Below are 14,570 nucleotides of genomic sequence, written 5' to 3'. Positions count from 1 at the left end.
AAAAAAAAAAAAAAAAAAAAGAAGAAGAAAGATTATTTGGCTGGTGATTCTTATGGTTGGAAAATCCGGGACTGCAACATTCACCTCCCAGGTTCAAGCAATTCTCCTGCCTCCATCTCCGGAGTAGCTGGGATTGTAGGCACCCGCCACCATGCCTGGCTAATTTTTTTATTTTTAGTAGAGATGGGGTTTCACCATGTTGGCCATGCTGGTCTCAAACGCCTGACCTCAGGTGATCCACCTTCCTCGGCCTCCCAAAGTGCTGGGATTACAGACATGAGCCACTGCGACTGGCCATCTTTTTAACAACCAGCTCTGGGGGTCACTAGCAGTGCAGGAACTCACTCCTGAGGGAAGGCATTCATCCATTCCTGAGGAATCTGCCCCTATGACCCAAACACCTCCCATTAAGCCCCGCCGCCAACATTGGGACTCATATTTCAAGATGAGGTTTCGGGGGACAAACGTCCAGACGATAGCAATGCCTGGGGGAGCTTCCTCACTCTGTCCTCTGTCTGCCTTTCAGCTGTGAGAGGAACTGCAGGCCAGTTAATGCCAGTGAAGACATTCTGCTCAGGGTCACCATGGGAGAGGACTCCCCAGTGGCTGTGTTCAGCTGGTATTTAGACAACACCCCAGCAGAGAAGGTGAGCACTGCAACAACCACTCAAGAATGGAGGCCGGGCACGATGGCTCACGCCTATAATCCCAGCACTTTGGGAAGCTGAGGCGGGTGGATCACGAGGTCAGGAGTTCAAGGCCAGCCTGGCTAAGATGGCGAAACCTCGTCTCTACTAAAATACAAAAACTAGTCGGGCATGGTGGCAGGCGCCTGTAATCCCAGGTGGGAGGCTGAGGCGGAGAATTGCTTGAACCTGGGAGGTGGAGGTTGCAGTGAGCCGAGCGCGCCCCACTGGACTCCAGCCTGGGTGAAGATGCGAGATTCCGTCTCAAAAAAAAAAAAAAAAAAAGAATGGGAATCTCCCTTGCACTTTCAGCACACCCATGTCGCATGCCCAGTATGGGGCGAGGATTGGATCCACTCCACTCCACGCAGAGCCTGTGGTGTGGGAATCGGGGTATTGGGCTGGGGAGAAAATCTGGGAACTGATAGCAGGGCGAACGGACACAAGGGAGCGAGAGCTCTGGAGAAACCGTGCGGCAGGTGCTGTTGGCATCCCAGCCAAGTCCCGCTTCCCAGGTGGACAGTCCCAACTCCAGCTTTCATGGACTGGCCATTGGCCAACAACTGATGGGTGGAGGGTCTAACAGCCCAGCCTCCCTGTCCCCAAGTAGGTGATTTCAGTGAGGCAACTTACACTGCAGAGCTCCCAGGCAACCAGGCTGAGACTGGCTGCCTCCCGTAACCGTTTTTTGCCTCATTTTGTTCTTGGCTGTTTCTCTCTCTCCACTGCTTCTTCTCTTTCTCCACTGCTTTTCCCTGTGAGCCCTCCTTCAGTAAATAACCCACATACAAGGCCAGGTGCAGTGGCTCACGCCTGGAACCCCGACACTTTGGGAGGCCGAGGCAGGCAGATCACATGAGGTCAGGGGTTCGAGAACAGCCGGGCCAACATGGTGAAACCCTGTCTCTATTAAAAATACAAAAACATTAGTGGGGCACGGTGGTGGTTACCTGTAATCCCAGCTACTCGGGAGGCTGAGGCACGAGAATTGCTTGAACCCGGGAGACGGAGATTGCAATGAGCCAAGATAATGCCACTGCACTCTAGGCTGGGCAGCAGAGTGAGACTCCATCTCAAAAATATTTTCTTTTCTTTTTTTTTTTTTTAAGACAGAGCCTCGGTCTGTTGCCAGGTTGGAGTCCAGTGGTGCGATCTCAGTTCACTGTAACCACTGCCTCCTGGGTTCAAGCGACTCTCCTAACTCAGCCTCCCTAATCACTGGGATTACAGGCACATACCACCATAACCGGCTTATTTTTTGTATTTTTAGTAGAGATGGAGTGCCACAATGTTGGCCAGGCTGGTCTCAAACTCCTGACCTCAGGTGATCTGCCTACCTCGGCCTCCCAAAGTGCTGGGATTTACAAGCCACTGTGCCTGGCTCAAAAATAAATAACCTACACACAAATCCTCATCTCAGGCTCTGCTTCTGGGGAACCCAACCTAAGACAAACACCCCAATGAGGCTGGAAAGTCTATCTTCCAGGTGACTCCTCAGGGAGCTGGGGCTGCCTGTCCTCCGTTCATCAGCAATAAATCTGAAAGGCTGCCTAGCACTCAGAAGCTATTATCCTGCTGCAGTCCAGTGGCCTGGCTATGGCATCAGGAGCCCTGGGCGATGCTCTTTTTCAGGCTGAGACCCTCCCGGATGCCTGCAGACTCAGAGGATTTTGGCCAAGTTCCTTAACCCTCCTCCAGAGCAACACCTCCACACTGCGGCTGAACAGCTCCTTTCTGCAGACCCAGGGAGAGGTCATCCGAATCAGAGCCACAGGTGCGAAGCCTCCCTTTCATCTCCTCTCAGGGAACCCAGACACACCCAGAAACACTCAGATATTGGGCATCCGTTTATTTCTCTTTTTTTCTTTTAAATATTGAAATAGAGAGATGGGGCCTCACTATATTGCCCAGGCTGGTCTTGAACTCTGGGACCCAAGCCATCTTCCTGCCTCAGCCTCGTAAAGTGCTGGGATTGCAGGTGCGTGTCACCACGCCCAGCCAGGGCAGCTGCTCAGTGCAGAGGCCACGGCGCAGGCTCTGGTGTGAATTGCACCACTGCCAGTTTCTACCAGGGAGACGTTAGGCAGAGGATTTCGCCTCTCTGTGCCTCAGTTTCCTCACATGCAAACTGGAATAATCAAAATGCCTGCCTCAGAATGGTTATTTTGCAGGATGAATGAGATCACCCCAGTGTCACAAGCAGGTCATTCTGGGGTTGTGCAACCTGCATGCTCAGCCAGGATTCTTCAGGGCTTCTCATTTAAAAGAAGCCCAGTGTGGGAAACACAGCTTCTCAAACAAACAAACAATGGAGGTGATGATTCTTTTTAGAAAGGATGACTTTGCTTCCATCTTTCCCAAAGTGGCCCACAGACCATGCACATCAGAATAAACTAGAGTGTTAGTTAAAAATGCACACTCTCGAGTCCGCCCCAAACTTTCTGAATTAGGTCTAGGCCAAAGAATGAGTTTTTATGGGTTAAAATTCTCTTCATGCCCAGCTCTTCCAGGCATGCGCTCTCTGAAAACCTAGGGGGCTACTCCAGGTGATGTGGGATGTGACTGCAGGTCCACTGGTGTCTCTTTACAGTGATCTGGGAAGAGTGTGGGCTTTGGAGTAGCCTCAGACTGTTTCCAGATCCTGGCTCTGGTCCGTCCTGGCTCCATGATCTTGAGCATGTAAACTCCCATCTCACAAGATCTCCATAGGGAAGCTGTTATCATCAGCCCCATTCCACAGATGAGGAGCTGACTCTTGAAAAGGTCAAATTCTCAGCATGGGTGCAGTGGCTCATGCCTGTAATCCCAGCACTTCGGGAGGCTGAGGTGGGAGGATCCCTTGAGGCCAGAAGTTTAAGACCAGCGCTGGCAACAGAGCAAGACCCTGTCTCTACAAAAATTAGAAAATTAAAGGCGGGGTGCAGTGGCTCACGCCTATAATCCCAGCACTTTGGGAGGTCAAGGCAGACAGATCACAAGCTCAGGAGTTCAAGGCCAGCCTGACAAACATAGTGAAACCCTGTCTCTACTAAAAATACAAAAATTAGCTGGGCATGGTGGCACCCACCTGTAGTCCCAGCTACTCAGGAGGCTGAGGCAGAATGGCTTGAACCTGGGAGGCGGAGGTTGCAGTGAGCCAAGATCACGCCACTGCACTGCAGCCTGGGTGACAGAGCGGGACTCCCTCTCAAAGAAGAAAATTAGCCAGCCATGATGGTACACTCCTGTGTTCCCACTTATTCAAGAGGCCAAGGCAGTAGAATCACTTAAGCCTACGAGTTCAAGGCTACAGTAAGCTATGTTTGCAGAACTGGACTCCAGTCTAGGTGACAGAGCAAGACCCTATCTCTAAAAACAAAAAAAAGATAAGAAAAAAAACTGGAAAAGAAAAGGTCAAGTCCAAGGTCACTTGGTTAGCAAATGTCAGAACTAAAATTCGAGCTCAGGTCTGTCTAATTTTCTTCCCCTATCTTGCCCAGTTTCTCAAAGTGAGGCCCTGGGATCCCTTGCATCAGAGAGAGTTGTTTGGGGTTTGGTTGTTTAGTTGTTAGATATGTAAATTTCCTGGCTCTCCCTGGAATCTCCAGAGACATCTGAGGCTTTGGGTTTGAAGTACGGCCCAGGAATCTTGGTGTTTAACGAGCTCCTGGGGCAATTTAACATCGGGATGGAGTTTGTGGGCCCCTATGGCCCCCTAAGCATGATCTGCCTTCACTCCCAGCATTGACCAGCCATGCCTATGGGGAGGACACCTATGTGATCAGCACTCTGCCTCCCCCCGAGGTGCCTGCCTGCACAATTGCCCCAGAGGAGGGTACCGTTCTGACAAGCTTTGCCATCTCCTGCAACACCTCCGCTGCCCTGGGACCCTTGGAGTTCTGCTTCTGTCTGGAATCAGGTACTGGCTGAGGACTCTGCTCTTCCCTCAGCTCCTGGGCTCATCTTCTTGCAGAACAGGGGCCTGTTCCCTCTGGGAGCTGCAAAGAATGTATTCTGTGCGTGAGAGATGTTGGCAGGATGAGGGCTCCCCCAAATCTCAACCCCTAGCCCCAAGACACTGACCCAGCCATCAATCCACAGAGACATGAGAAGTTGGACTCATCAGTAGCTCTTCCACAACAGAAAGCCAAAATCCATTGTCCTAGCACGGGAGACAGTGATGGAGTGAAATGAATAAGGATACCCAAAAGTATGACCATGTGGGGCTGTCACGAAGACACCATCCTCCCCCTCACCCCCTCCCCTACACACTCGGAGTAGTCGGGACTTCCGGAAGCCTAGAGCTATTCAGGAAGACAGAGATGAGTCTGGTTAACAGAATCTGGTTAACAATTTCATTGAGGCTGCTTTGCAGGTGGCCCCAGGGAATGGGTGATATTGCAGGACGAACTGAGCTGAAAGAATGTTTTTGCAGAGGTGTACAGGTGACAAACATGGAAGGCCCCAACCACAATGTGGAAAACCCCGCACAGTCTCCCTGCTGTCACCCTAACCACCCACACCCTGGGACAGCCAAAGGCATTAATTAGCAGGAGAGATGGGGGAAATAAATCCACTTATGTTGCATTTATTCTTCCATTTGGGGAGTGATTGGTCCTTGGAGAGCTCATCTGAGTTATCTCCTCCCAGTGGGCTTTGGTTTTTTTTTGTTGTTGTTTTTTGTTTTTGAGATAGTCTAGCTCCGTCACCCAAGCTGGAGTGCAGTGGTGTGATATTGCTCACTGCAACCTCTGCCTCCCAGGTTCAAGTGATTCTTCTCCCTCTGCCTCCTGAGTAGCTGGTATTAGAGACGCCCACCACCTCACCAGGCTAATTTTTGTATTTTTAGTGGAGATGAGGTTTCACCACGTTGGCCAAGCTAGTCTCAAACTCCTGACCTCACGTGATCCACCTACTTTGGCCCCCCAAAGTGCTGGGATTCTAGGCGTGAGCCACTGCACCCGGCAGGGCTTTGGCATTTTGTTGATCTGAAAATGCTCTAGTCAGACTGTAATTTTCCTCCAAAGTCAGGCACCAGGAGTGTTGCCAGGATGCTCCCCCAAACCCAGCATAAACATCACAGTGACATAAACACTGCACCTTGAATGGGGAAAAGTGCACATCAGCTATTATAAGACCCAAGGGAGTGTAGTTTTCACAGGTGCCCTAATAGATATGGAAACACCCAGCTCTTAAGAGGATTGTGAATGGGGCTGAGCCTGGAAGGAGACTCTGTGCTGGAAGGAGAAAGATCAAGCAAGGTAAGCGGATTTTATTTCAAACGCGCATGCCCCCAGAGGGAAAGGCCAGAACAGCTGCTCTAATTCCAATAGGCTGTTTTGCTTTAGTGCCTCTCCCACCTCATCCAAGTGAGCAGGGAGGCAGGAAAGTGTGGCTCTAGAAAAATGAGTTCCAGGCTGGGCGCGGTGGCTCATGCCTGTAATTCCAGCACTTTGGGAGGCCAAGGTGGGTGGATCACCTGAGGTCAGAAGTTCGAGACCCAATTTTTACATGTTTTGTAGAAACAAGGTCTTCCTAAGTTGTTCAGGCTGGCCTTGAACTCCTGGCCCCTGAGCTAATTTTTAAGTTGTCGTTGTTGCTCCTCCTCCCCCTCCTTCTTCTTTTTCTTCCTCGGGCGGATCACAAGGTCAGGAGATCAAGACCATCCTGGCCAACATGGTGAAACCCCACCTCTACTGAAAATATAGCAATTAGCCGAGTGTGGTGGCATGCACCTGTAGTCCCAGCTACTTGGGAGGCTAAGGCAGGGGAATTGCTTGAACCCAGGAGGCGGAGGTTGCAGGGAGCCAAGATGGTGCCACTGCACTCCAGCCTGGCAACACAGCAAGACTCCGTCTCAATAAATAAATAAAATTAAAAATTTTTAAAAACCTGTAAATGGGTTATTTTTCCTGCAATTTTTTATGGATTTTAGTAAAATTATTCCAAAGTTACAGCAACCTGCAGATGCCTAGAGAAGACAGTGAATCAGCATACGTGGCTGTCTACTCCATAAAAGCATGGAATCCCAAGAGCCTACCAGGCCTTCGAGAGCTGTGGCTTTTGTGTCCCTGTGACCAGGCTCTACCTGAGTGAGTTGCAGGTAGAGATGCCCCCTTATCAGTCAATTTCTGGTTTTGCCAGGTTCCTGCTTACATTGTGGCCCTGAACCTGTCCTGCCATCAGTGTATCTGCCGCTTGGAAAGGAGAACAATGACTCTGTGCTGACGGTAGTTATTTCTGCCACCAATCGTGCAGGGGACACAAAGCAGACCCAGGCCGTGGTTAAGGTGGGTGATGGCAGTGGCCTCTGTCTCTTTACAAAGAAAAATTCTCCACTCATATGAACCTCACCAAAAGGGTGACTGGATGAAAGATATTCTGGGGCATTGCCAGATGAATCAATGATTCATCCATTCCTTCCACAAATATTTACAGGGCATTTACTATGTGCCACATCCTGGGGGTATAGTGAGGGACACAACAGACATCGTCTCTACCTTTGTAAATCTTATGACTTCATGGCCAGAATAGGGGGAGGGTCTTGGGAGCTGGTGGGTGCAGGGGAGGGGGTTGGAGAATGACTCTTGCATGAGTTTGGCCAGTACCTGTAGAGAGCTCGGAGGAAGTACGGCCAAGATTGGCCAACAAAGACACAACGAAGGGCCTGGATAAGATCCCAAGAAGAGGCCGGGCACAGTGACTCACGCCACTATGTCCAGGAGTTCGAGACCAGCCTGACCAACATGGAGAAACCCCGTCTCTACTAAAAATACAAAATTAGCTGGGCGTGGTGGTGCATGCCTGTAATCCAGGCTACTTGGGAGGCTGAGGCAAGAGAATCGCTTGATCCCAGAGGCAAGGTTCGCAGTAAGCTTAGATTGCCACATTGCCCTCCAGCCTGGGCAACAAGAGCGAAACTCTATCTCAAAAATTGATACATCTCTAATACTGAGCAAAAGAAGACAACAAAAGATTATATTAAGTCTGGCCCCACTTATGTAAAGTTAATGTTATCAAAAAAAAAAAAAAAAGAAAGAAAATCCCAAGATTATAAGGGTCAGAAGCCAGATGGAGGTGGAAGAGGTTGAGAACAAGAGGAGGAGGGCAGCCAGTGGCAGAGCAGTGACTTACCCAAGGCTGGAGCCGACCAAGGCTTGGTTTGGGTGGCCGTCAGCTGCCTGATGTGAGCAGGTCTGGCTGCCTTTCAGCCTCAGAAAGTGCTTGAGAGCCCCCAGGCCAGGCCAAAGTCATCCAGTCCTGCTCTGACCCTACATGAAGAACCCTGACTTCAGATGCCAGGTTGATCCTAGCAGGTTCTGAGCACATTTCTGATTTCCCAACAGGTGGCACTCGGAGACACATGTGTTAAGGATGTAGCATTCCAGGCTGCCGTGTCAGAGAAGATCCCCACAGCTCTGCAAGGCGAGGGTGGCCCTGAGCAGCTCCTCCAGCTGGCCAAGGCCTTGACCTCTGTGCTGAACCAAGAGCAGGAAAGCCAGGGCTCAGGACAGTCGCTGAGCACAGATGCCAGACGGAAGGTGCCTGCGGTGGGGGCTCCTTTCATTTCCTTCCTCTGGGGCCCCAGGGTCTGCATGCGGCCATCTGGGCTGTGGATCGGGGTTCATGGATCAGGGGAAAAACATGGTGTCTCCCAAGGGGCTGACACCACCTGCCTCTCTGGTCTTTCTGGTGAGTGGCTTAAAGTGAAGAAAACGCCTTCTTCCTTGGTAACCTGCTTTCTTGGCTGGCCCTCATGGAGGCACAGGCCTCTGCGACAGGGGAGTTTAGAGCCCTTCACTCCCTCCCCCTCACATTGCAGATGACGAGGCAGAGGTGCAGAGGAGAAAGGAGACTGCCCTGAGTCACATGGGTAGCAGTCTGGAGTTGGACCACAGATGGTGTCCCAGCTTTTGTCACTTACCACCATTTACACTGTCACAGGTCAGGGACCAATCCTCTCTAAGCCTCAGCTTCCCCATGTGGAAAAGAGGAACAGGAATACTGTTTTCCTCACACTACTGTGGTAAGAGTTAAATAAGAATTACAATCACTGCAACTAAAAAACTAGATAAGATTGCCAACATTCTACCAGTATTAATCTACAAAAATGGCCAATGTGTTACAACCTCATATTATAAACAATTGCAAAACGTACAATTGCATCCACTCCCAGTGTCTGCCACATGAGTTATGTGTGCGCGTTTCTGAATTTCATGCCATTCTGGTCACAGGTGCTACCCTCAGACACGATTTATTTTCAAAAAGTGCCAAATTCTATAGATTCAACTTGAAGATTTGGAGAAAGTTAGAGACATCCTATAAACGTTTGGTAGGACTGTTGTTACAAATGACCACAAAGACAGTGGCTTAACACAGCACACATTTATTCGCTTTATAGTTCTGGAGGCTGGAAGTTTAAAATGGGGTTCAATGGACAAAACCAAGGTGCCAGCAGAGGGGCAAACCTGGAGGCTCCAGGGCAGAAGTTATTCCTTGCCTTTCCCGGGTTCTCGAGGCGCCTGCGCTCCTTGACTCCTTTCCTCAAAGCCAGCCACACAGTACCTCCAAAGCCCCCTCCTCTCCCTCTCTCTCTTCTCCCTCTCTCTCCACCCTTCCCTCATCCTCTTTCCCTTTTTTCTCTTACCCTCCCCGCCTGCCTCCATCACCCATCTCCTTTTCTGACTAATGCCCCTGGCTCCGCTGTAGAAGGATCATGTGATGACATTGGTCCCACCTGTTCGTCTGGGATCATCTCTCAGTCTCAGAATCCTTAATCTGATTGCATCTCCAAAATAACTTAGCCAAAGTGCCTTTTGCCACATGTGCTAACATATTGACAGGTTTCAGGGATGTGACTGTGGGCATCTTCAGGGGGCTGTTATCTGCCTATCACACATCCTATGAGGCAAACAGAGGTCTGCAGGGCTTTAGAAACCCCCAATGAGTCCAGGTGCAGTGGCTCACGCCTGTAATCCCAGCACTCTGGGAGGCTGAGGCAGGTAAATCACTTGAGGTCAGAAGTTTAAGACCAGCCTGGTCAACATGGTGAAACCCTGTCTCTACTAAAAATACAAAAAATAGCCAGGTGTGGTGGTGCACACCTGTAATCCCAGCTACTCAGGAGGCTGAAGCCTGAAAATCTCTTGAATCCAGGAGGCAGAGGTTGCAGTGAGCTGAGATCGTGCCACTGCACCCTAACCTGGGTGACAGGGCGAGAATCCATCTCGGAGAAAAAAAAAGAAAAAAGAAAAAGAACCCCTCAACGAGCCTGTTCACTCCTGACCCTGCGCCTGCATCTTCCCGACACTACTTCATGGAGCCATGAAATTACATTTCTTCTCCTGCCTTCTCCCCACTCCCAAGGTCAGAGAGCATGTGCTGGGGTCGCTGTCTGCAGTCACCGCCAGCCTGGAAGACTTGAGGAGGGTGCAGGAGCTGGCCAAGGTGCTGAGAGAGGTGACCCGCCGGAGCGAGGAACTCACACCCTCGGCCCAGGTGAGTAGCTCCCATCCACTAAGGCTGCCATGGGATACGCTCCTCCATGGCAGGTGGATGACAACCCAGATCAGCATAGGTTGAAGGGGTCCCTTGGTCACAGGGCTCCCCTGGGGCTGCCATCTTCTTTCTAGGGATACTGCATGGGTGATTCATGGGAAGGTGCCCCTCCTGCAGCCTCTGTACCTCACACTGGGTGAGAGGGCCTGTTTGCCCGGACTCTCACTCATCCATCTGCTGGTGAGCAACTTGATGGAGTAACTGAATCTCATTAATATTTGGGTGGCCAAGTGTGTGTCCAGATACTGCTACTGACTGCTCATGCTCCCAACTTCTGTGTTATGCCAGCCTGACATCCGGCTGCCAGCTCCTGCCCTTCTTATCCTTCTGGGGGTCTTCTCTGACCCCCAGAGCCTACTCTACCTGCCCCTTTGGCTGGGAACTCATGCAGTGAATTCAGTGACTAATGTGGCTGGTGTATAAATACCCCAGCTCCCTCACCCCTCTTGATGGATAATCCCAAGCAGGATTGAATCCCAGGTAATGGGTTTGATCACTCTTCTATACTGGCTTCCACCCTTCCCTGTCACACCCCCCACTCCCCACAACTGTTTCTTAAGATCATCTTCAAATAAATGACTTGCTGTCAAATCCTTGCTCCACAATCTGCTTCTTGGAGAACTCAAAATTAAAACACCATGTTCCCAGGGTTCTGACAGCCAAGGGTTAAAAAAGAAACCATAAGCCAGGCAAGGTGGCTGATGCCTGTAATCCCAGCACTTTGGGAGGCAGAGGCAGGAGGACCGCTTGAGGCCAGGAGTTTGAGACCAGCCTGGGCAACACAGTGAGACCGTATCCCTTCAAAAACAAAACAAAGGTGGGGCACAGTGGCTCACACCTGTAATCCCAGCACTTTGCGAGAGTGAGGCAGGGTGGATTGTCTGGGGTAAGGAGTTTGAGGCCAGCCTGGCCAACATGGTGAACCCCCATCTCTACTCAAAATGCAAAGATTAGCCAGGCATGGTGGCATCTACCTGTAGTCCCAGCTACTCGGGAGGCTGAGGTGGAGGTTGCAGCAAGCTGAGATCGTGCCACTGCACTCCACTATGGGTGATAGAGCGAGACTCCAGCTCAAGAACAAACAAACAAAAAACAGCAAAACAAAATAGCCTGGACATCATGGTGCATACCTGTAATCCTAGCTACTTGGGAGGCTGAGGTGGGAGGATCACTTGAGCCCAGAAGGTCAAGGCTGCAGCGAGCTGTGGTTGTGCCAATGCACTGCAGCATGGGTGACAGAGCAAGAGCCTATGAAAAAATAACAATAAAAAGAAGCCCTAAAAACAGGAAAAGTGGCCAGCACAGTGGCTCATGCCTGAAATCTCAGCACTTTGGGAGCCTGAAGCAGTAGGATAACTTGATCCCTAGAGTTTAAGTTCAGTCTGTGCAACACAGAGAAACCACGTTTACAAAAAAAAAAAAAAAAAAAAAAAAAAAAAAAAAAAAAAAAAAAAAAAAAAAAAAAAAAAAAAAAAAAAAAAAAAAACAAAACAAACAAACAAACAAAAAACACCACACACACACAAACAAACAAACAAACAAAACAAGCCTAATATCGTGGCTCATACCTGTAGTCACAACTACATAGGAGGCTGAGGCATAATGATCACCTGAGCCCAGGAGTTCGAGGTTACAGCAAGCCATGCTTGCGCTATTGTAGCCTAGCCTGGGCAACAGAGCAAGACTGTCTCAAAAACCAACCAACAAAGAAAAATGAAACAGAAGAGGAGAGAACTATCCTGGCTTTGCCCCACCCACTCTGGTAGGAGGTTGTGCCCCTAAAATCGTCCAGCCTGAAGCCAGCAAGGCTGGCCTTTATTCTGGGGCTCATTATTGATGTAACACTTCCCATTTACACACCCATTTGCTAATCCATCTATTTATATGCAGATACACTGTACATACGTGAACCTGTACACATCCTCCCCTCTATCCTTCTATGCATTCACGCACGCATTAATTTCATCATCCATTTAACAAGTGCTTCCTGAATGTCAAGTATGTGCCAGGTAGTGTGCAATTCATTGAGAATTCAGCAGCAAATTATATAGACATGGCATGTGCCATTATGACCCTTTCAGACTACTGAGACAGCCAGACGTCAGACAAATAATTTCACAAATACTTATAAAACTACCAAATTTGAACACGTACTATGTCCCTCCACCCACCCACACAACCATCCACCTATTCATTCATCTACCATCCACCCATCTATCAACCATCATTCATCCATCCTCCATCCACTTATCTTCCACCCATTCATCCATTCACCTATCATCCATCCATCTACCCACTTATCCATCCCTCATTCTCCATCCACCCACCCACCATTCATCCACCCACCCAGCCATCCATCCATCTTCCACCCACCCATCCATCCATCCATCCATTCTCCACTTGTTTTTCCACCCATCCACCTATCATCCATAGATCCATTTATCTAACCACCTATCCATCCTTCATCCATCCATCCATCCATCCATCCATCCCTCCCCTTGTTATTGAATGTTCCTGAAGACCTATGTGCTGGGCACTGTGCAGGGCACTCTGGGAAGCATTCAGAGGCAGACTAGGGTACTCTCCTGAAGGATCTCAGAGGACTGTAAGGTAGGAGGACCTGATCTCAAGTCAGAGATACAGGGAGCTGGCGTGCCAGGTCTGGCCCAGCTCTTTCCTGGCTTGTTCCCCTCTCCTTGCTTCCCTAGTCCTTCGAATGACACAGGAACCGGTCTCGCTTAAGCAGGGGCTCACACTGCTTTTTCTTATTTCGGTGAACCCAGTGGGAGGCCAGCTGGGCTCTGCAACGTGCCAGTGAGGCCCTGTTGACAGCAAGTGCCAAGGCCCGCCCTGAGGACCATCGGCACCAGGCAGCTACCAGGGACCTGTTTCAGGCTGTGGGCAGTGTACTGGAAGCTTCCCTGACCAACAGACCAGAAGAGCCTGCAGAGGCCAGCAGCAGCCAGGTGGGTGTCCAGGCCAGATACAGACCTCACGCACACTCAGTGCCCAGCTCACGCCAGCTTTTCTAGGTGGAGCTTTTCCCCTGATCTTACAGATGAGGAAACTGAGGCACAAGGTTAAGGTGTTGCCCTGGGAGCTAGAAGAAAATTTCCATAGAACAGGGCTTCTGGGAGGCAGCGTGGTGTGGTGGGCAGACCACAGGCTCTGAAAGGAGGCAGCTGAGTTTGAATTCTGCCTCAGTCACTTAGGAGGCTTGTGCCTTGGGCAAGTTACAGAGTTTCCTGAAGCCTCATTTCCTGATGGGTAAATCAAGGCACTCTGCCTCATCCCATGTAAGCCGCCAGCTGGAGAGATCATATGGACCCCACAGCAGGTCTGGGTAAACTTGGGGCTCATTTTACCCAGAACACAGAAGAGAGGCAGCTGCCCAGAGTAAAAACAGGTGTAGCACTGTCTCATGTGGCTCCAGCATCCTGGTAGGGATATGACCTCTTGGATGGCATCATGACAGAGCCACAAAACCCATTTCTTCCTGTTGTACAGTTCTTTATCACATGGGGCCATCGCCTGTATTCAGGAAGAAATGAAAGACACGCAACACACAAAGATGCTTGGATGCACACACGCACATGCTCAGACACACTCCAACACTTATGCACTCAATCTCACAAACACACTCGTACACAAAAACACATGGTCATGCTCACACATACTGAGAGACCCTCATACTCTCACACGGCCTCAAGCACACACTTTTGCACACAGATGCGCATTTACACATCCACATCTTCACACAGGGCCATGCACTCACACGTATTCATGCACATACTTGCAGACTCTCATATATGGTTGCACATTCCATAATCTTGCAATCATCTGTGCACACTCACCCACACTTAAACACTTGTATGCACACACACTCAGGACCACACCCACATTCACTCATACATACACACGCTCAAACACTGACATTCACAGGCAGTGACATCACCCTCACATGCGTGTTCATGTGTGTGCGTGCGCACACACATGCACACACACACACACACACACAATCTGTGCCCCAATCGGAATTCTGTGCAAACACCCAGCCCTTCCTGAGTCCCCGCACCAGCTGTGGCATCAGGATGCATCTCATCTAGGGGTTGGGATGGCTGGGGAGCAGAGTCAAAGCCCAGGTGACCCAGTGAAATGGCCTCGCTCTCGGCTGTCCATTTCCCCTGGAACAAGCTGTAGACTCCTCGCGGATTTCAGGAGCTCAGAGAGCCACATTCCCTGACGGTTGAGCACATAGGCTCTGGAGCCACATGCTTTGCCTTGAGTCCTGGCTCTTCCCCTTATCAGCCTGTGACCTCCCACAGTCTCCTACCCTGTCTCTGCCTC

General features: G+C 50.2%; 1 protein-coding gene across 1 annotated transcript in view; it reads left to right on the top strand.

Moving 5' to 3' along the window:
* The window catches only part of PKD1L2 (polycystin 1 like 2), a 118,018-nt gene that overhangs the window by 36,566 nt on the left and 66,882 nt on the right, over positions 1 to 14,570 (top strand). The window contains 7 exon segments of the mRNA XM_037743212.1: positions 527 to 647; positions 2,319 to 2,460; positions 4,408 to 4,584; positions 6,810 to 6,955; positions 8,012 to 8,206; positions 10,032 to 10,163; positions 13,007 to 13,189. Of these exon segments, the coding sequence (XP_037599140.1) occupies positions 527 to 647; positions 2,319 to 2,460; positions 4,408 to 4,584; positions 6,810 to 6,955; positions 8,012 to 8,206; positions 10,032 to 10,163; positions 13,007 to 13,189 (1,096 nt within the window).

This window comes from Cebus imitator, unplaced genomic scaffold (genome assembly GCF_001604975.1).
Source record: "Cebus imitator isolate Cc_AM_T3 unplaced genomic scaffold, Cebus_imitator-1.0 Scaffold137, whole genome shotgun sequence".
In the NCBI taxonomy this organism is placed as follows: domain Eukaryota; kingdom Metazoa; phylum Chordata; class Mammalia; order Primates; family Cebidae; genus Cebus; species Cebus imitator.
Note: the sequence above shows the minus strand (reverse complement) of the source record. Positions and strands in the feature narration are given on the sequence as shown.